Genomic DNA, 23159 nt, shown 5'->3' on the forward strand with positions numbered 1-23159 from the left:
TTACAGAGTAGAGGAAATGCTGTCCTTTATCTGATACTTGAGCAAAGTATCAGAAGGCCTGAAGACTGCAAAGTGAAAGGGAACCAAGGGAAAATGCAGCTGTATATAGGTAAGCTCTGTGTGGTCCTAAGGAAGATGACATGTGGCCATCTGCAGCAGATGACATTCAAGGAGCTTATGGAGCATTTCTGTTTGTGGTTTGCATGACTGATGGGCTTAAGGGTTGAGCAAGGAGCTGTGATGTCTCAGCTGAGGCTGTTTGAAGAAGGATGTGGTAATTAGAGGCATGATGATGCTCTCTGGCTTGGGAAAAGTGTTGGGTGAGGTCCGCCTGGGCATGTCCCCATGCTTCCTTCGATAGCTCAGCTGGTAGAGCGGAGGACTGTAGGCTCCCTTGCACGGCCATCCTTAGGTCGCTGGTTCAACTCCGGCTCGAAGGAGTCATCTTTTGGCTCTGGCACACATCCTGCACTGGCACTGCTGCCTTTTTCTGGTCCTGCCCAGGAGACTCCCCAGAATGAGCTGCTCAGCCATGAGCTCTTGCCTAAACCGTGGAAGACAACCAGCCAAGGCATTTTTTGGTGAACCCTTGGGCAGAGGATGGTGATTCTGACCATGGGGGTTGTCTGCAGTCACCTCCAGCAGGAATGTGAGGCAGGAATGAGTTGGTGGTACGAGACTGAGGCGAGTGGGAGGCCTGGGCTTTGGGCAAAGGCCTCCTGGGTCAGGGCTGGGTGCCTGGGAGGGGAGAGGACCTCAGTCAGAGGCTGCAGGGTGGGGAATTAGCTCAAATGGTAGAGCGCTCGCTTAGCATGTGAGAGGTAGCGGGATCGATGCCCGCATTCTCCAATGCTTTTCATTCCCTTGCCTGGACACAGGGTCCTTTGCCAGGGATCCATCTGATCTCTAGGGAGGCTGTGGGGAGATTTATGGTGTGCCCTGGATTAAGCAGAGGAGGATGACATCAAGAGCACTATGGGCAGTTTAATGGATTAATTGATTTTCTTCTTTGCTTGTGTTCTGGGTAACCCAAGATGTTATCATATTTTATATCCATCTGTGCCCAAAATTGCTACTGTCTCTTGAAAACCTTGTGGTTGGAAATGGAACTGCAGGGCTGGGGCATTGCCAAGTCTTTTAAAAGCCAGAATCTCTTAGGCATAGACAGCTCTCTCTTACCTCTTGGTTTTTGCTCTTTCCATTTCGTTCTCACAGGGAGAGAGCCGAGGCAGCATGGGTGGAGACTGCCTTGGTTTTCTTTTGTTTTCTTTCCTGAGAGGGTTGCTTCAGGTTTCCAAGGATTTTGTGGTTCTGGATTGCTTCAAAGCAGATCTCACCTGTCTACAGTCACATTACATCAAGAAAAGGGCAACAGCCCCACTCTGCGTGGTTGCCCCAACCTGCCAGCAGTGCTCAGTTGAAGTGGGAAGGCATGGAGTCCAAGTTGCTCCTGCTGCTGCCTGCTGTGTCTCCTCATGAAAAGGTGAAGTCCCTCTATGAGTTCCAGCTGGATAGAGTTCCAGCTGCTGGAGTACCTTTTTTGACAGAGCTGCTGCCACCAGAGAAATAGGAAGGGGATTTGTCTGCTTTGGACTAAAGGCTTTCTTTTTGTTTTGCCTGAGTTCTCTGTTACTTGTTGTTTAGGGGGAGTTTTTGCAGTCATGGAGGTTTGGATCTGTGTTGTTTTGGTTTTTTTTTTTTTCTCTCTTTTTCTTCTTTCTGTCCACATGCAGTCAAAAGAGGGGGAGGGCTGCCACCATCTTTGTCTCTCCACACGCAATCCTTCATGGAGGGCCCATCTTGGGCAGAGGGCTTTCTCTACCACTTTTAATTTCTCCTTGTGCCCAGGGAGTCAGTGAAATTTAGAAACCTTGTAATCAGTGATCATTCTTATTTTTCTTGCCTGTTGCTATTTCACATTTTTAGTAAACTGTTACTTTTTATTGATATCTCCTCATGTTCATCTCTACTTATTGGTGGAAGGGAATTGGCTAAAAATAAATGGGATGTAACTAATTTTAAAGTGTCTACCCCCTTAGCTTGACGTAAATCAAGACAGCTTGGCAGTTCTCAAATATCAAGCCCAGTATAGAAAAGGATGTCAAAGAAATGGAACAACCTCAGTGGTGGACCACCAAAAATCTCACAGAATCACTGGATTTCTCTTTAAGGATGGGCTGAAGAGAGTGGGAATGTTCAGTTTACAGAGAGACAGGTTCTGAGGACTTGTGGACGACCTTGGGGCACTTAAATGTAGGTTGCAGAACAGGGAAATAGCTATAATTTCGTTTTGTCTTGTGCTTGAGCAGAGAGCAAAAGACAGCACAGTGAAAGGGAATCAAGAGAAAATGTAGCCGTATATAGGTAAGCTCTGTGTGGCCCTAAGGAGAGTCCATCTGTAGAAGATGACATCCAAGGAGCTTATGGAGCATTTCTGTTTGTGGTTTGCATGACTGATGGGCTTAAGGGTTGAGCAAGGAGCTGTGATGTCTCAGCTGAGGCTGTTTGAAGGATGTGGTAATTAGAGGCATGATGATGCTCTCTGGCTTGGGAAAAGTGTTGGGTGAGGTCCGCCTGGGCATGTCCCCATGCTTCCTTCGATAGCTCAGCTGGTAGAGCGGAGGACTGTAGGCTCCCTTGCACGGCCATCCTTAGGTCGCTGGTTCAACTCCGGCTCGAAGGAACGATCTTTTGGCTCTGGCACACATCCTGCACTGGCACTGCTGCCTTTTTCTGGTCCTGCCCAGGAGACTCCCCAGAATGAGCTGCTCAGCCATGAGCTCTTGCCTAAACCGTGGAAGACAACCAGCCAAGGCATTTTTTGGTGAACCCTTGGGCAGAGGATGGTGATTCTGACCATGGGGGTTGTCTGCAGTCACCTCCAGCAGGAATGTGAGGCAGGAATGAGTTGGTGGTATGAGATTGAGCGAGTGGGAGGCCTGGGCTTTGGGCAAAGGCCTCCTGGGTCAAGGCTGGGTGCCTGGGAGGGGAGAGGACCTCAGTCAGAGGCTGCAGGGTGGGGAATTAGCTCAAATGGTAGAGCGCTCGCTTAGCATGTGAGAGGTAGCGGGATCGATGCCCGCATTCTCCAATGCTTTTCATTCCCTTGCCTGGATCATAGCTGTGTCCTCTCTTGGTTGTGGGGAGCCTTGGGTGGACCCAGAGGCTGTATCAGAAGCAGAAGAAGCCATTGGCAGAGCCATGAGTAAGCCATTTTCCCTCCTTGCTTGCTAGTAATTAAATGGCATTAAGAGAACTGTACACATTTTCTAATAAAATTCTTAATCACCAATGTACTGTCACAGAGGTGTTGACCTTTTGGAGCAAGTCCAGAGGAGGCACACCACAATGATTAGCAGGATGGAGCTCCTTTCCTAGGAGGAATGGCCAGAAGAATTTGGATTATTCAGATTGGAAAAGAGAAATCTTTAGTATGACAGTACTTACAGTACTTAGGGAGTACTTAGGGAGGTTCTACAATAAAGCTGGAGCAGGACTTTTGACTTGGGCGTGTAGTGATAGAACAAGGGGAAATGGCTAGGAATGGAAAGAGGCAAAATTTAGATTAGATATTACAAAGAAGTTCTTCACTGTGGGGTTGGTGGTGCACTGGAATTGGTTGCTCAGAGAAGCTGTGGGTGTTCCCTGGAAGTGTTCAAGGCCAGATTGGATGAGGCTTTGAGCAACTTGGTCTAGTCTGAGCAATCCTGGGCAGAGGGTTGGAACTAGATGATCTTTAAGGTCCCTTCTAACACAAAGCACTCTATGATTCTATGATGTTCTTGTAAGTAGTCTATCAAATAGGATCTTTAGAAACTTCTGAAGAAAAGAAATCCATTGTCTATATCTCTGCATATTACTTCATATATTCAGACAAGAAAGCATAAGTCAAAGTACAGTTTAATTTTTTATGCCAAAAAAAAAGTTCTAAAATTATTTTTGTATTATATTGAAGATAAACAGATCTCCTTTGAAATTGTGCTGATTAAAAGCCTATTAGCTTTACTCCCTGATAAATTAGATTGTGCCAAACTCCAAATAAAATCACAGAGTCATGTCTGTCATGTTTATGAAAAAGCAAATTTTGCCCTGGGCTGTGGCAGTATAATTAACAGTGACTTAATTAATAATGGCAGCAAACTCAGAATCAGGTATGGCTGGTTTTATACCTTGTACTAAAGAATACCATTTCAGCAGCAGATTTTTGGATTAGCATGAATTAAATTATAATTAAAGCAAATCTACGAGACTGACTCATCATTTTGTCTTGCAAATATTTACAGCTACTCCATTAAAAGTGAATCCCTTTGACATTTCCACTTTAGTCAGAAGCAGCCTTTTTTTTTTTCTTTAATTACTAATAAAGATGGAGGAAGCATCACTGTCAGTTTTGCCATAGATCACGGTGTAAATCATCCATATTCATGTTCAGCATTAAATAAAGTTAATTGCATTCTACATTCTTCCATGACAACTTTCTCCTTTGGGGATTTCCAGAAAATTAAATGTAAAAGCAACTGGAAATCATGAAGTTTGAAACAGAAGATGATTTCTATAGCCAGGCTGTACTACAGGAACACAGAAGATGCAAGTCATAAGTGAATTTGATACCATAGTATGCTTTTTTTCCAGTGGTATAATTACACAAGACAACAGAACCATGGAATGTCAACAGTTCTCCTTCCATTGTATGAAGAGTTTGGACATTTACTCCTTTTGCTTCCATTGAATATGTGCCTTTAGGAACAGAAAGCAGGAGAAACGCAATTTGTTCAAAAACATGGAGGACAGAGCCTTGCCAAAATTCAAGCTAAATAATGATGCAAGTAGATCTATTTAATAAACCTTTTTGAGATCATATGTATTCTTGCATTTGATAGGAAAAGCAAGCTGTGTTAAGTTTGCCTGGTAATATAGTGCAACCAACAATACCCAGAATGATGCTGTAATAAAAGTTTTACAATATTTATTAAACCTACAAGTATATTTATTTCAGTGTCAAGAACATCTACTTCACACATGACATTGAAATTTCTTTCTCTTTTAAGGGCAGCTGAGCAAATTTAAGGGCAAAATTACCGTAAAATCTTCTAGTCTTACTTCTAGGTTTTGTTACATTTCAGCAATAAAATATTTGCCACCATTTTGATAACTTGTGTTTGACTCAAACTATTCTTAATGTCCTCTCTTCTTCTTCAATAGAGAAAGTACCATTCCTGCGCCAGTATTTTTCAGTAGTTGGTTACACTCACAGTTAAAACCATGTACCTCTTTTTCAGCTCAAATCATTTTCAGATCCCGAGCACTGATTTAGGTTATGCCTGCCTTCATGAAGTGAACAACTATCTCACACCTAGCAATTTTCCCCGTCAAGGATATTCCACACTATAATCAAATAATCTATCTTTTCTTGCCTTCTAAATCAATCTTTTATTCTAAGTAATCTTCTTTTTCTTTTCTGACAAGATAAACTGATTGAACTCCTTATGTCTCTTACTCTAGTTCTCAAATTGTCATTACAGCACTTGCATTGGCTTTGCATTTCAAGGTACTTCAGGGAAGGTACTAACATAAGAACTGGGTGCAGTATTCAAATACCCCAGGTTTATCCCAACAGTCTGACCTCTCATTCACTCAGATTAAAACATTTTAGGTAAATCACAGACTGCCTGTGGTAGATTCACATTGCATCATGATTATTTTCAGGCTCACAAATTTTAAAAAAAAGAAACAATTGTGACAATGAATATCTAATGTACATGTAACTCAAAAGGTTTTACCATCATAATCATACCAGACAAATAAGCATTTTTACATCTGTTGCAAAGCACATTTTACATACCTGTAGGACTTTTTAATCTCATCATGTGTTGCTCCCTTCTCTAGTGCCAGGATGTCATATAGCGCTTCACCTGATGTTGACAAAGCACGTTGCCTTTGTTCAGCCATGATAGCAGTGCATTACCAAAGCTGCTAATGTAGAACATAATTTAAAATACCAGGGACTGCAAGTATATATAGATAGTATTTCTTATTGTTCATTTTAATAGATTTTTATCAGGCAGCAAAAGGTTAAAAAAACATGAAAGTAAAACTAGAATAAAAACTCCTCTATATTATCCTCTGTCCCTTAATATATTTTGCAATTAGGAAAAAATGATAAAATGGAAAAGTAAAAATGAAAGAACAGAAGCTTTTGTGTTGTAGCACTGTTCATATTAATAACTTGATGTTGCTGTAACTGAAATGAATAGATGAATTTGCTAACATTAATACCCAAGCATTATAGTTCCACCTAGTTTTATTTGTATTTGTTTACATTTGTCTTTTCTAAGTTTTAGGAGAATTATTCTACTATTTGTTGAGGCTACTGACTTCTTACAGCAGGGTTAGAGCTTTGTACCTCTGAGTATTAGCTAATATAACAAAGTGAAGAATTTTTGCTTTCTTAACGCAAAGATTCAGGTTCAACCTAACCAATTTTAGGTGCTTAAATTGTAATTAAATTTGATTCTGAATTAAACTAGATTCCTTATATTGTCAAGAGACACAGATTCTGAGAACAACTGGAAAAACACTTTCTCCCTATTATCTCTACAGTATGCTCAGGATGGTTCGAGTACCGTGTCCAGTTCCAGGCCCCTCAATTCAGGAAGAACACTGATGTGCTGAAGCAAATTCAGAAAAGAGCAATGGAGCTGGTGAAGGGTCTGGAGCACAAGTCTCATGAGGAGCAGCTAAGGAGCTGCAGGTGTTTAGCCTGGAGGAAAGGAGGCTCAACAGTGACCTTACTACTCCTTACAACTCCCTGAAAGGAGATTGTAGCCAGGTGGGGGTTGGTTTCTTCTCCCAGGTAACCAGTGACAGGACAAGAGGACACAATCTCTAAGGTGCACTAGGGGAGGTCTAAGTCAGACATAAGAATTTATTCACAGAAAGAGTGATTAGACATTGGAAGGGGCTACCAGGGAGGTGGTGGAGTCACTGTCCCTGGAAGTGTTTAAGGAAAGACTGGATGTGGCACTTTGTGCCATGGTTTAGTTGACATGGTGGTGTTCAGTCATAGATTGGAATTGATGATCTCAGAGATCTTTTCCAACCTGATTGATTCCATGACTCCCAACCCATGACCCTGAGAACCAGTGGAGTGAATTCCATTCATTGAGTGGCTTGACTACCTCCTTACAGTGCACAGTTCATCCTTTTGGATTTGAAGAATGAAACATTTTTAGACCAGACCTAGCTAATGCTAGGCAATGACACAAAGCAACTCAAACAGCAGAAACTCCCTCTAGCAGCTTTCCAGTACTTTAGAGAGTGCCTATAAGAGACCTGGAGAGGGACGTTTTACTTGTAGTAATAGGACCGGTGGGAATGGCTTTAAACTGAAAGAGGCTGAATTTAGATTAGATATTAGGAAGAAATTCTTCTCTGTGAGGGTGGTGAGGCACTAGAACAGGTTGCCCAGAGAAGCTGTGGCTGCCTCATCCCTGGAGGTTTTCAAGACCAGGCTGGATGAGGCTCAGAGCAGCCTGATCTAGTGGAAAGTGTGTGGAAGTGCCCAGGGTAGGGGGTTGGAACTAGATGACCTTTAAAGTCCCTTCCACCTCAAACCATTCTAGGATTTTACATAAACCATAATTTAAACCACAAGATATAGATATCTATGATTCATAAGCTTATTGATGGCAGACTTGCCACAAGAAAACTCTCACCACAACTGGCTTTCTTTGAATGTTGGATTCCACTCCAAATGTCGAAAAGTGATCACAGAAAAAGACTAAAAGTGAGCTGTAACCCAAGTCATAAGAAAAATTTCTGTAAACCTGCTTTGTTAGGTAAGACTATTCCCTCTTTTATTACACCCTTCTCATTGCTGAGCTAGAAACACTATCATGACATTATTCATATATTATTTACTAAGTCACATTTTGTTCAGAAACAAGTGTGTAACACTTTTAAGTTCTTTGGTGTATTCAGTGTGAAAAAGATCAAATACCATGTAAGTACTCAGAGAGCCATAATCCATGTAGTAATTTTGGCACATAGTGTTTACTTTGATGTTTTCTTTTTCTGATCAACCTTTGACCTACTGAAAGAAAAAAAATACCTGTCTATTTTTAAATGTTGTAAACAATCCCTCAGTTAAATGTACTGAACTTTAGGGTTCAAGTTAACAATACAGAAAATGAAATTGCATGTGAGTATCTAAATACTACTTTACCACCTGCAGTAGCTACCATGCTTTTTGTTCATGGTGGCATACCTAGAGCATATTTAGCATAATTCTGGGATCTATCCTGGCACTGGAATCATGCAAGGCATAGGAAGCCTATTAAAGCACAAGACAGTGGTAGTAGCCATGTGAAGTCACAAATATACAGCATTAGTTAAAACATCTGTGACGTAATTCTAGTCAGCTACATGGCAGCCCTGAAGCATAAGCTAAAGTTAAAATGGATTTAATTTTGAAGAACTACCAAGTCATGTAATTTGTGCTTTCTCATAAAATAATTTTAATAACCTAGTCAGCTATGGAAATTTAGACTCAATAGCCTATTCAGTCTTACTAGCGATTAATCAACTTGAAGCTTTAACTTTAGCTATTCAAAATTATTTCTTACTTATTTAAAGCAATCCTATAAAATACTAAAAATGCAATGAGACAATACTTTTCTAGAAAAAGTTAAACTTTCCCTATTAAGGAAGAGGTAACAGTCACAATTTTAGTACTAGATACAATCCTGATGGCTGAAGTTACATTAGAATCCTAATAGTGAGCTGTGTATTTTTGTTCCAGTAGACCAAAGCCAAGATGTTTTCTTCCTTGAAAGACAATAAAATTATTAAAACACAATCCAAATTCAGGTAACAATTCCACATCACCTAAGAAGATGGAGCCCCAGTTAACTTCAGCTCTTTCTGTACCAATTTTATATTACCCAGCATTAAGTATCTTATACAGAGGTTGCAATGATATGCCTTTTTTTCTTACAATACCCATAGTTCATTTGGATTAGTGCTGAAAAATAAGGCAAATTATTTCTTATTTAAAGAACATACCTGCTTCAAAAAGTGATGGAACACAGTCTGGCATGTATAAACTCACAACATTATGAGTTCAATACCTTGATGTCTTTATGCCAATATCATCCCGAAGGAAAGACGTAAGTGCCACCAGAAGCCCTGTTCCACAGAAAGCAGCTGCTGCTTTTCATCCTTCACAATCAGGGTTAAACAGGTCAGTGGAGTCTGATTACTTCTTTTGTTGTCCAGTATCCAATTGTTTATCTCTCAGGAAGATCTATGAAAGAGCAAATAAAACATTCATGAGTTTAAAAGCTGATATATCCAAGAGTTAGTGACACCAAAAAATTTGGGACAACTGTGTATTTAGTTAGTTGTTTTTCTGTGCTTTATTCTTGATAGGGCACTAAGTTTGTCTTTTTTTTCCCCCATGAAAATATATTAAATTATTTTAAATATAAAACATCTCTTGCTCTAAATTTCATTTCTTTAAGACCAGCCATAGCTTAGGTTTACTACATAATCTCTTCCAAAACAGGATTAAGTGAAGAAGTCCCTTTAGGACTTAGTCATGAGTTCTTGTAAATTTTTATATCAAAACAGAAGATGTAGGATGTTGTCTTTTATTCTGGTAGAGTTTCTACTCTTACACTGTGAAAACCTGGACAGCCATTCCTTTACATTTGAAACAGAGAAGACTATAAATGCTAGAGACTTAAAACCCCCTATTTTTCTTGGTATATCATCCTCAGAACCAAGTAGTTCATCTTTTGTACTCAAAAATGTCCTAGATCACCAAATTCCAAACCATATCCTTTGTCCTGTGTTGACTTTGGCTGGCTTCCAGACCTCTACCCACCTCACATCATCCATCATTTCCCCTTCAAGAGAATGGGAGGAGAGGATAAACTGAAAAGCTCATAGATCAATATAATGATAGGGTGATCCCTTACCCATTACTGTCATGGGCAAAACAGATGTAACTTGGGGAAAATTAATTTAATTTATAACTAATTAAAAGAAATTTGGATGGCAAGAAACCAAGACAAAAAAAAAAAAACCCACCTTTCCCTTACCACCCTGTTTCCAGGCTCAAATTCACATTCCTTCATTCACATTTATCCCCCACCATGCATGAGCAGAGCCAGGAGGATGGGAGTTGTGGGTTGCATAATTGTGATCATATGAAGTATATATCTATAAAATATATTTATGATCATATATATATGGTATTATGATCACATATATGATACAGTTATGGTCAAATACCTAATAAAATGTTTTGATCACAAAAATATAAAGTATATTTATGATTATATAATTATGACCATACAAAAACAAAACACCAACATGAAAGCTAATAAAAAAAAGTTAAGTGGGTGCTTTTTAATGTGAAGCATATGATTTTAACATTTCTTTTGTTATTAGGTATATTCTTAATTTCAAATGTTCCCTCAAATTTCAGCTTTGTATGGGGACAAGGCAAGGATTTTTTCAATCTAAAATGTGAGCGTTTTCTATAGTTATGAGAAGTCAAAATAGCATAGTCAAATTACCTTTCCCAGGACAATAAAAACAGAGTAGATATAGCTAATTCTATTACATTGCATGAACACAATAAACCATATTATTCAATCAGCATGCTTGATCTCTATCTTTGAAATTACTTTATCATTCTTGCAATACAAACCAAAACAAAATATACTCTTTCTAATGGCAAGAAAAAATTTAGAGGAAAAGAAAAGAAACAGGCAGAAAATAAAATCACTTTCAGGTTGTGCAAATCCCTTGTATTTTTATTCATCCTATTACAAGAACAAGATCCCTGCTCTGCATTCCTGGCACACACCGGGACTTGCAGTTCTGTGTGGCTACAGCTCCCTCTGGTGCACAGAGCTGGGACCGCTCTGCAACCTGCCTTGCTTTTCCTACAACCACTCCCTGCTTCTTTGGAGGAAACGAACACAATCCCAGTAAATCTAGGCAGTTTTTTCCCTTTTGGGGTTCTGTATCCTTAACACATTCTAAAGAGTCTTTAAAAGACTCAAAATTTTTTGACTTGTCATAACTCTTTTGTCAGATCAGCTGCGCAATTTAGAAGAATAGCCAGATAATTTAATACCTGTTCACTCTTCTCATTATTATTATTATTATTATTATTATTATTATTATTATTATTATTATTATTATTATTATTATTATTATTATTATTGTTGTTGTTGTTGTTGTTGTTGTTGTTGTTGTTGTTGTTGTTGTTGTATTGTAACACCTGATAGTGCACCACAAGACCACTATGGCAGGCAATACAAAAGTAAAACACAGTTCTAGTCCCAAAGGCTCTTATACTCTGGCTTATACTTTACATTTCATGTATACATTGCATGTATTTCAAAACAGGCAAATCAGAACATGCCTGGAAATTCAAAGTTGAATATCAGACATAAAAAATTTGAAACATGGCCCAGACAGAACAGGAGGTCTGGGGTTGCTTCAGAAGCCTCCAGTTACACATAACCAGTGCTAAGGACTGAAGAATTCTGAGTCACTCCAGTCCTTCCTCCTACCACTCCCTCCTTTTCCAGGCTCATAGCAAGTTCAAGAACTTAAAGCCTCGAGCTGAGACATATACATGCATAAATGTACTGGCGTCATTGCTTAACAGCACTGTGAATTTTAATTTCTAAGGCAAGGAAAGACAATTTTTAAAAGCAGAATTATGTTTTTAGTTTGTTGAATCTGGTAGGATTAATACTGACAACATCCAAGTATCTAGGGGATACATGTGATCAGATAAAGAACTCTTGACCTTCATGGAGAACCTACAGCTTTTGACTCTCTTCCAGTTCTGTCAGGAAAAGAAAATCTCAGATTTTACTTTGGAGAACTTGGCAATTTAAATAAATTGCTGACATGCTTCTGTAAAGCCAGCAGGTTAAGGGAGATAATCCTTACTGTCTGCTTAGCACTGGTAAGGTCACATCTGGAGTGCTGGGTCCAGATAAGGGCCTCCAAGTACAAAAGAGACATGGACATACTGAAGAGAGTCCAAAAAAGGGCCCAGGGATGATGAAGAGACTGGAGCATCTGTCCTGTGAGAAAAGACTGAGAGCTGGGACTGTCCAGAATGGAGAAGGCTCCATGAGGAGGAACTTATCAATGTATACAAATGTCTGAAGGGAGAGTGCAATGACGACAGATCCAGGCTCTTTTCAGTGGTGCCAGTGCCATGACCAGAGGCAATGGGCCCAGACTCCAAACTCCCAAACATAGGAGGTTACCTCTGAACATCAGGACACACTTCTCCACTGTGAGGATGACCGAGCACAACTTTCCCAGAGAGCTTTGGAGCCTCCATCCTTGGAGTTACTCAAAAGCCATCTGGATATGGTTCTGGGCAACTGTGTCTAAGTGTCCCTGATTGCTCTCCCTGAAACTTCCCTGCTATGAGTACTGTTATTGCCAATTTCTGTGTCTTTTTCTACAAAAAGGTTGTCCACAAGGATGTTGGAATTTATATTGGTGACTGTCAAGAGAAAGACATGTCAAGAGAAAGAAGGCAGGTGAGGATACTGGAACAAGAGCTCTTGGTAGCTGATGTCTTTTCACTGGGGTGTAAGTGGCAGACTGGAAAAAGACCCAACATTAGTAGAGCATAAGGACATAAGTGAAGTATGATAGGCTGATGAGATAATATGTGAATACAGAAAGGGTGCATACAGGGGTAGTGTGTTCTAGTTTTTCACTCTCTGCGCAGTTTTCCGGTCTCTGGATTTTTCTTTTGTTTTATATTTTAATATTATGCTGTGGTGATATCAATATTTGTAACATTCAACTAAGCAGGATAGTCAAAGGGCAAAAGACTGAGACAGTGAAAAAAAAGAATGCTTCTGCCAAGATGTGCTGGGCCTCTGGCTAAGGCATGGGAATTTATTTTTGTTAAGAAGGAAGAGTACTTCTCAGTTGCTATGTCCCCAAATGCTCTTCTTGTAATTTCTTTTTATCCAGTCCTGTTTCATACACTCCTGGACATCTAGTGCCCTGTCTGAACTTTACTGCGTGCTGTTAGATATTCAAACAATCTCTCAAAGAAAAGAGCATTTGATTAAGGTCCCGTTTTCAGAGAGAGACTTTTTAGATGTCAGTCAAGCCCAACAATTCCAGAGCAAGTTACATTCCTCTTGCCACTCTCTGTTACAGAGTAGTTACTGTCATTGTGGCTTCAAAAGCAGTAACAGAATTTATTTAAATAATATGATTGCATTGCATCTGTTTTTAAATACATGGAACTATATTTGAAGGAAGGTATTCCATCTGGTAACCCATCTGCAACTCCATCTATACAAGAAGTAAGTATTCATAAGAGAACATTCATATATTTGAATTCTCTGAACATATTGTGACCTTCTGTTACTATTCACATAGAATATCTCAATTTAAATATATCTTGGGTTTTTAATATCTTTAACTGAAGTACTAAAAAAAATTAGCAAACTCAAGAAGCAGGAGCCTTAAATGAACAGTCAGTTACATATTTAAATTTCTCATGCCTTTACCTGGTCAGTTTGACACAAAGAAGCAATCCAGACCTGGAATTTACATTCCAGTAAATTCAATTGAAAGCCTTGGCAGACTACTTAAGTGACATGATATAAACATTTTTTCCTGACAATTTAAACTAGAGACCCCAAACATGATGTTTTAATTAATAGTAATAGATTTAACTTTTTCAACAAGCTACTCAGGAAATACCAGTAATTTTACTTTCATCTGTGGTTTATGAGGAAGTTTTGTCTATCCTCCCTAATTTAAAGTGGGTTATGGAGGCAGCCTTAACTAAGATGTAAATCACAATAATCTGTCTATTTTTAAATTAAATTACTTTTTAAAAAGCAAAAGCTAGTAAGTTTATTTAGCTTTGACGACTCAGAGATGAGTTTTCTAGGTCTTTGAGTAAAAGTGAAATAAGAGAATTCCTTAATTCTTTATTTAGGAAGTGTCTTGGTAATTTACTGCAGCTGTAGTTATTTAAGGCAGTATTCTTCTACTTCTTATAGTAAATTTACAAATCCACATTTCTGGTAGCAAGGCTATTCATTTTAGCCTGGCCTAATCATCTACAGCTAAGAATCAGGAAGATCAGCTTGAACAGTATAAATAAGTGCTTTGACCTATTTATTAGCCTATTTTACCAGAAACAGATTAGGAAACAGCAGTACCACATCTTCTCAGTACCTGCTCTTTGGGAATCAAGACTTGTTTTTTGTCCTCCCCACTAAATACAGCACCAAACAGTTCTCTCCGCTTGTTCCTCCTTCATGTAGTTTTCATATTTCACCCTCTGCCATCTCCTGCAGTCTTTGTCTATGCAAGCTCTTTCTTGAAATCCCCACATAGTCCTCAGTTCTACCCTGCACCTACCACTCAACTATTCTCTCCAAAATTCCTGCAAGCTAGCTGCTTACTCACACAGTTCCCAGGAGGGAGGGGATGTAGCAGGGGAGATAGCAGGCAGTAGCCATTTCTCTCTAAAGCTTCATTAATCCCCACATTGGATTTATTGCCCTGCCTTAGAAATGCTCACTTAATTGATGGCTGAGGAAGGTAAATTCTTTCTGAAGTGCTGATGAGTAACTATCTTATCTAGAACCAGAAAGGAATGCCTGTTCAGTGGTTGAGTTACAAGTCAAAGAATTAAAGCAAAATGCAATCCCAGCAAGGGAAATACAGGTTAATGGATGAAAAGACAGAAGTCTAAGATATTTTTCTTTCCTGAATGTTACTTACTGTCAGAAAATAAAAATTTAAAAAAACGTATTTCATTAGCATAAATATTTAACCAATAAAGTAAATAAGCAAAACCATAAGCATGAATGCTATTATGCACATAGCCACTGGAAATATTTCGCAATGATCAGAAGACTAACATTTCAGTAAATTAGTAGCTTTATTGTTAACCATTTATCACAGCTGTTCTTGAGATTTTTTTCCTTACCTTGTTATGACAAGACCTTTCAGCTGGAAAGTAGTCAGAATTGAAACTCAAAGTCTGAACCCATGGGCTCACAGTTGGCTCAAGTTAATCTTAGGGCTGCCAGCAATGGAACAGTCCAAACTTTGACTGATTTTCTTTCATGTTATTATTTTTTCCTTAGTTTTCAGCAAAATCAGCTTTCTAGTCTGACTCACGGCACAACTGGCATCATTACTAGAGCTGATGCAATGGAAGTGGTGACATCACACCTTTTCAGCAGCACTTAAAGCCTTACATTGTTTTCAGCTCACCACAGAACTGCACCTTAAGAAGGATGTAGGGGCCAGAACACCATACAAGCATGAAGCACAAGTAAATTCTGTAGAAAATAGTATGAATAAGGAGAATTAAGACTCCTCTGGAGCAGTCTGTGACTAAAGGACAGGCCAATGTTTAACTATATATTAAACACATTGAGGGCCTCTGCTGCCAGCTTAACACTGCCATGGGTATGTGACACAAGGTGTTGTTCCAGTTGAAATGCCCTCTGCCAATTCAATTTGTTCCAACAAAACTTTAGCAGGTTACCTTTGCCCCAGCAGGATTAGTGCTGCAACAGGTATCGGTTGCCCACAGGGCCCTAACCCTCTGTGGTTCCTGCACAGCACATTTCCTCTGCAACCAGGATAAAAGCAGACAGGCGGCAGAAAATCCTCACCAAGCGCTCTGCTAATTTGACAGAAATGTAATCATGTGCCCACACCTGATCCAGATCAAATTTGTACTGCTGGGTGATGTGGCATGGCCCAGAGCCAGCGGTAATGATTGTGGAACCACAGCACTCGGCGAAGGCTTCTCCTGCAGAAGAATTACCCGTCCAGGAGACTGCAAACACAGAGTGTGGCCTATTACTGTGCAAACAGCTTGTGCAGGCTCCCCTGAACATGCCCCGATCCGCACAAAAGAGACATAGTATAACCCCTTGCCAAACCACCTTTCTTTCTACCCTCAGAGGCAGGGTGCTGGGTTAGCTTCTGACTGAGAGCATTAAGCACAGGAGGGAAGAAAAAAAAAAAAAGGAAATTACACGTCTGAGGTTTTTCTTTCAGGCAAGTCTCTTATAAAAATAAAGGAGTGTACAAATGTCTTTGTTTCCCTGCCAACTTTTATAAGAACTAATTAAAACCAAGAAGAGCTTCATTTTCCTGTTTATTTCATAGAGAGAACAGCTAATGAATTTAACCTATTGATGATTTTGCAGCTGCCTGCTTTAATTTGCTTATGATTGGGAAACAAAAAGTTAGTGTAACAGCAAAGAGCTGCCAAAGCCGCGGAGCGGTCACTGGTGTGTGACCAGTGATCCAGCTGTGTGATCAAATTTCAATTAGGCAGCTGTGACAACAGAGCACGGGCTGTCCTTCTGAGCAAGAAAACAGTATTAAAATTATGGCCACTGCTTAGTACTTGCTTATTTTCAAGTCGGCTGATTTGCCCATAATAAGGTCACTATAACCATAAAGGTACAGACTGCTGGCATTTATTCTCTGCTAAAGAACGTCTTGAACTTTTCAACTTTATGATTTAGCTATTGATTGCAATAGAAAACTCAGGCCACAAAATACAGTAGTAATTGCTATCAATAAATGAGAAATTATGCTTTACCTGAAAACAATTTTCAGAGGGAAATATTCACAGGCCTTAACATAACTCATATTTCTTAGTTCAGACAAGTGGATAAAAAGGCATTTATTATATCAGGGAGTCCTATGGACTTCATGGAAATTATCCAAAATTCAATAAAGATTTTTATGATTCCTATGAACTCTACAAAATATTTTTTAACGTCCTTTTGATTCTGAAGGTTATATCCCAACCCTCTATAAATAAGTGACAGGACTCGCAATTGAGATTGACAGAAAATGAGCACCCAATAATTTGCAACTCTAATTTATAAAATTTTCCATAAATTACTGTACATGACTGGGGAACCTTATGGGTTTTACTCACAATAAACTTTACAGTGTGTTGTTTTTGGTTTTTTTTTTCAAAAGTGGTGGGGGAAGGATGATTCAATTCAGAGGAAGTGAGTTACTTGATTTTCTTGCTTTCCTTAAAATAACAGCTCTTCAAACTTTCACATGTTATTTCAAAATATTATTTCAAAAGAATTTGCAAATATTAGCCAGGGATCCCCAAACTTGAGTATCCTAGCAGCAGACTACCTAAGCTACTTAAGAGGGCATGGGAACTACTGCTGCCTTACTGCACCATCAGTCCCCAGCCAAGATAACCCTGCATCAACTTCTGCAGGAAGCTTTGTACAGTTCCAACAACTGGAAATTAGACTATCAAATAATAGGTAACTCTCCAGATTTCCACTGTTAATTTTATTCCAAAATCACCAATCTGAAGATACAAAATTTTTCCAGGGAAGCAGGGCAAAAGCCCTTCTTAGAGCAAGTAGAATTTGGCCACCAGAATCCTCTACTTTGAATATTAGCAATATTATAAAGACTTAGACTTACAGGGTGTGCATGGAGTCCGTGCCATAGAAAGGGGAAATGGGTTGCTGCAGAATGCATGTCAAATCTGAGCAGAACAGGATGCATATTATGCATTACTTGGTAACAGTCAGTATATGCTGCTACTGTTGGTTCACATCACGATCTCCTTTGCTGTGCCAGACAATAGGAGATTTCACCGATTTTCCTTTTCCTATTTTATTTGAAAGTCACATGAGATTTAAATTAATGTATTGTTACAAATTGCATACAAAACAATGGTTTTTTCCTACATTTGATAAATGGCAATTATGAATAAGTTTTCATGATGAACATTTGTTTATTTTTTTTCCAAGTAGTGTTTAGAAAGATCTGTTTCATCAACTATTTCCACAAATGGACATTCATGCATACAGACATAATAAAGTGACAAGAAAACAAAAATATAACTGAAAATTGAATTATAAAGCAATTTAAGCTTTGAATTTATTTGCTGTTTGGGACCATAGCTTCACACTGTAAATTTTTTCCGCATCTTGCAATAAACCAGTCACTTGTAATGCAAATGGTATTGACTTGCAGTGTATTAGTATTAATTCTGACTTCTAACAAATTAAATTCTCCCATTATCTGGGAATTGATTATTTTGGCTACAGATGCAATGACATGTCATTTTCCCACAGATCATCTATTTCAAGATCACAGCAAGATAAGCAACCTTTTGCCAAATTAAGCTTTTTGGGCCTGTTCTCAATTCTTTGTAGTCTGCAGAAACATCAGCATTTCTATTGGAGTTTTACACTCATTCTGTCTTTTCAGACAGGGCTTTCTACTTATTTTGTGTAGTCAGAAGTTGGGTGTGTAAGTAAAACCTCCTGCATAGAACTAAGCAGACGTCATGTTTTTTTCCTGGTTTTAGGTATTCTATGAAACACACTGCCTTGCAGGTTTTGAACCATTTGCAGACTAGTACATTTGTTCAGTTTCTATACTTTTCAGTATGACATTTCTTACTAAAGAATTATACTAATAAACATTCCGAGTCCAAGGTAAGATGAAACATTATAAAAGCTGCTTATTTTCTTAGGTCTATACTTGTATAAAAGTAGTCTACAAATTCCTAGTCATGTAATTTAATCTAGAAAACTGCTGACATGGTATTGATTTATGTAGATTTAACTGATGTTCTGACACGACTAGAGGGTGCTCTCCATAATCCCAGCTCAGCAAAGCATGTAAGAACACGCATAAAATTAAGTATGTGCTTTGTACCACTAACACTTTATGCCAATTAACCCATATTTTCACCACAATTTCTGCTATGTCTATATTGTATCATAAATATATTACACAAATATTAGACATATGTAATATATTCCATCCATATGTGACATATTACTCTTTTCTGTTATATATTTCAATATGTTACTCGCACATTCCAATTAATATATTTCTGTGAAATTTTAAAATTAGATTTTCTAAAATGAACGACTATTTGAATTATATAGTATCTGAATAATTCCTTACATAATGCTAATTTACACTATGTAGGTGAGTTTTTATGATACAGATGATGTGGTCTAATGTGGGCTGACTCCAAAAGGGGCACTCCCACTGCTGCTTACAGACCTGCACCTTGAACCAACCTGGGCTGGTCCCACGTTTTCTAGGGGGAGAGGAAGTGAGGTGGGGCTAAGAGAAATTTTTTGCCAGTTTAACTCTCTAAAACTCTCTTGGCTTACCCTAGAGATGAACATCAGTAGTGGTAGGAGTAAACAGCCAGGAGGAGTGAGATGGAGGGGCATGGCCTCCCTGCACAAGATCTAGTTTAGCACAACGTGTATTAGCAAAATGTATGTTTTAAAACCACATTTCCAGTGCGCTCCACACCATTACGGGGCTCAGCCTCTGTGTTTTACTGCACTACCCAGCTTCCCCACCTCCTCCCCCATTCAGCTTTTAAAACACGAGACTTGTCTCTAATTAACTGCAAAGCTGCTTTTAAGAAATTGATCAAAAAATGTTCTCCTAATACTCAGACTGCCTTTTATCTGAACATAAAAGTTTATCAGAGCTAATCCTTTTAGTATGCCCTTGTTTTACAAGAACAATTTTCTTTCATTTGGTCAAGACAAAGGAGTTCAGGAATTCCTGTAAACTAACCCTCCCATCACTTTGTTGCATTTTTGTTGACATATTGGCAATATTCCTTCCAGTTTTAATTGCATTAAGCACATAGAAATTTAGTGAGTTGTAAATGTGACAGGATGCCAGCTACCTTTTCACAATTGTTAAAAACAAAAGGTTTAGCAAAAAATAAACCAGAAGAAAAGCAGAGCTAGTCTCTTGAAAGTAATGAAATCTTCTTGCTGCATTTGCTCAGGTAGTTAATGGGAAGACTGGCAGAATGACAGATGTTTTTCCAGACTTGCAGAAGTCATGCTAATGCTAACTCTGACACATTCTTTCCTTCAAAAAGAAATGTCAGGATGCTACATGGTGGAAAAACAACAGTAGCTTCAAATGTTTAATCCTCACACTTCTATCCCTGAATGGGATTACCTTCTACTGCTGTAGGTTTTGATAGAATTTCCACCACTGAGCTGAAAAAGAACAAAAAGATGAAAATCCTGATTAATTTCTGAAGCAAGCTCAAATTTATTGGAGAAACTGAGGTAGTACGTGTAAGCATTTTTTGAAAAGGCAGAAAAATAACTGCTTGGAATATAATGAAGTAATTTTATTTGAATACTAATTAGTATGCAGTTTTACTAGTAATGTGATCCTCTGAATGAGATTGTTAATTCAAATAGTATTTAATATTTATTTCAACTTAACTCTTTTGTGAGGGAATAATTACACACAATAACCCTTCAATAAAAATAAAATTGAATAGTAAAAAAGCCAAAATGTAAGAGGAATGTAGGTGTAAGAGAGAGAGACTGTAGGTTCTTGTATATAGTCATCCAAATTATCAGAAGTGCAAATGCTGCAAGTTACTCCAATTGCCATACACCAAAGGGAGACTGCTGCTAAAGTGTCCTTTTGTTGCTAGAAATTTTTCATTAGTTTTAGCATATATAAAAAAGCAACTAGTCTACATTTTCATACAAATAAGCTTCTGCAACAAAGGAGTGTGCTCATCTTTAATACAGCCAGACATAAATAAAAACACTCTTTGTCTGAAGAACTTCTAGTGTTATTCCCAGAACTGGTTCTATAAAAACCAGGACTAGTTAAAGCTCATGATCTATTTATTTATTTTTTAAACAGGAATTGCATTAGCTGCTTCTTCTGTGGGCTCATTTCACTACAGAACCTTCTGCAAAATTAATTCAGTGGAAAACTCCTTCTGGCCTAGAAGAAGACAGGACCCCAAGAAAGGTCTAATTTTTGGCTTATAAAGAAGCAAAGTGCTTTCCTGTGATTTTTAACAAAACAACACAATGAGATTAATAAAACACTGTTGCTTCAGCCTAGTTGGTAAGCAGCAACTTTAGCTTATTATTTCACTTCTGTCAGTATTTGATAGTCTCAGTTTTAATATTACATGACATCTTTAGTATATATCAATAGGCCAGTAAAGGATCAGCTGTAACACTGGGAATCTTTTGAACTTAAACATGATTCCAAATCCAAACTTAAGTCTAATCCCCAATTATGGAGACATTTTAAAAAAAGTAAAAATTTCTTTACAAAATCCTTGCAAAGGCTGTGCTAAAAATTATACCTTCATGTAAAGAAATTTAGAAAGGATATGCAATTTTGATGAGGTACTGGGGCAGCATATAAAACATTTTTAAAAAGCTACCAAACCAAATAAAAATAAATCACTAGATTTTCTAAAGATAGAATGGGAGATTGATGCTCTACAATTTATCATGGAAGCTACCAGGTACTGTACACTGAGTGGTATGCTAAGAAATTATTCAGCTAGTAAATGTGCAATGAATTTGTTACATCTGTTCAGAGAGGTCCAAACCCACCTCCATTACCAACATAAAAAGCTGTGAATTTTCAGATTCTAATAACACCATTAAACTTGTAAGCTGCACCTTGGAAACTGCACCTGGGGTTCCCATATCCTCCCACTCTGATATTAAAAATATTCTGCACATCAGCTGTTATTATTCATATAAAAATGACACAAAGAGAAGCTTTTTCCACAGGCTTATGCTGACACCAACGCCCTTAGTCATTTAAACTGTAGAGTGAGGATTTTTGTCCAGGTAACTATAATCATTGAAAAACCAGAACTCCGGTGGCTGAGACCAGTTAAGCTGTGTGCACTCTAGCTAAAGCTTTTTAGAAGTGCATTTAGAAATAATTATTCCCAATAATATCTTCAATGGAGTTAGAGAAAGCTGGCTTTGAACCCATATTAAACTTGTGACAGTCTGTAGCTGTGTTTAGAACTGACTTTTGTTAGCCTGTTTCCACAGTCAGTCCTGTTCCTGGAGGCTATAACTTGTCAGTAAAGCTCCACTCTTAAATTAAGCATAGAGGATGATTCTTGGGCTGAAAGCAAATTAAAAGATGAAATGCTCTGGGATCACTCTTCAACTTTCTGCTCCAGCTTGCTGGTTTTGGTGTAGAATTGGTATATATCTATTAGCCACTGTCAGTTTAGTGAAACTGAAATTATTACAAATATTGAAAATATTCTGAACAGGTTTCTATATAATTTAAAATACCAGAAACTGAAGCAAAAGCAAACAAGCAGTCTGCCCAGACAAGTCAAACCGACTTTATCTGCCTCTCCAGCAGTGACAAAACCTGTAGCTAATGGGAACACAGCACACGTGACTTAGCTTGTCTTCGCTGACACCGTCCTTCTCCATGGCCCACCCTGACAGTCAGAAACCATCACATATGCCACTTCATCTGATTGACTTCACAGACACTAACTGAAGTACACTTAAATTAGGACAAAGGTTACGCCATGTTCCTTCCTTTCAGTGAAGAGAAAGGCAACTTCAAAGAACAACTTGAAGGACCTGCTGTCTTTCCCTTAATTATTGACTATGAAATTAGCCTTAGGCAACTACTCTCCAGGTTAAGCCTCTAAAGTCAGGAATGATGAACCAGGGCCATAGAAAAGATAAAGCTATTTTGCTATTGTTGCTATTGCACATTTGCAAGATGGGTGCAAAAAAATGACTGTAAAACATTCCCAGAAGAGTTAGCATGAGTTGACAGGATATACTAAATACCATATTTCAGATCTCTTCCACCTCTTAGATTAACTCATTCATGTAATTTTTACTGCTGAGCTGTTTTGAGAGCATGCTTATTAAAACTGTAGATGACAGAAAGCCAGGAAAGTATATTGAAGGGCAGGACTAGTATTCAATCTTGACCAACCAAAAAAATGGGTTGAGGAATTTACAATACACTCATGTGAAGGCAAGTGCAAGTTATCACACTCAGGAAGAATGAACACACTGAGGGGATGATGAAAAGTTCTGCAGAAAATATCCAGGGTGCAGGGGATGTCAAACCAAAGAGGAGACAAGAACGTTGTATTGCCCAACAATTCAAAGAAGCTCAATGCAGACCCAGGGCAAGGTAGAGGGAAGGGACACACCAAACAGAGAGATAAGTATATTTCAACTCAGCTGCCAGATGTCTGAAATTCCTATGGAAATATATAGTATTCA

At 38.5% G+C, this 23159-nt stretch overlaps 1 protein-coding gene and 2 non-coding genes across 14 annotated transcripts in view; 2 read left to right on the top strand and 1 right to left on the bottom strand.

Moving 5' to 3' along the window:
* The window catches only part of DNAJC5B (DnaJ heat shock protein family (Hsp40) member C5 beta), a 56613-nt gene that overhangs the window by 29410 nt on the left and 4044 nt on the right, over window positions 1-23159 (bottom strand). For 3 of the 12 annotated variants that reach the window (XM_086886762.1, XM_086886778.1, XM_086886817.1), the window contains exons 4-8: window positions 20062-20102; window positions 19242-19311; window positions 17524-17713; window positions 9129-9304; window positions 5843-5970 (exon numbers count right to left, since the gene is read on the bottom strand). In XM_086886762.1, the coding sequence (XP_086742888.1) occupies window positions 5843-5949 (107 nt within the window). In that variant the 5' untranslated portion in view covers window positions 5950-5970; window positions 9129-9304; window positions 17524-17713; window positions 19242-19311; window positions 20062-20102. Of the gene's footprint in view, window positions 1-5842; window positions 5974-7715; window positions 7792-9063; window positions 9305-17523; window positions 17714-19241; window positions 20103-23159 lie in introns of those variants that run through there. The other 9 variants (XM_086886770.1, XM_086886810.1, XM_023920972.2 and 6 more) reach the window with 7 other exon arrangements.
* On the top strand, window positions 352-440 carry TRNAY-GUA (transfer RNA tyrosine (anticodon GUA)). Its single transcript is given in 2 exon segments — window positions 352-388; window positions 405-440. It is a non-coding gene; the product is annotated as a tRNA-Tyr (tRNA).
* TRNAY-GUA (transfer RNA tyrosine (anticodon GUA)) lies at window positions 2595-2683 on the top strand. The gene is given in 2 exon segments: window positions 2595-2631; window positions 2648-2683. It is a non-coding gene; the product is annotated as a tRNA-Tyr (tRNA).

This window comes from Cyanistes caeruleus, chromosome 1 (assembly GCF_971803275.1).
Source record: "Cyanistes caeruleus chromosome 1, bCyaCae1.hap1.1, whole genome shotgun sequence".
NCBI classification, from domain to species: Eukaryota; Metazoa; Chordata; class Aves; order Passeriformes; family Paridae; genus Cyanistes; species Cyanistes caeruleus.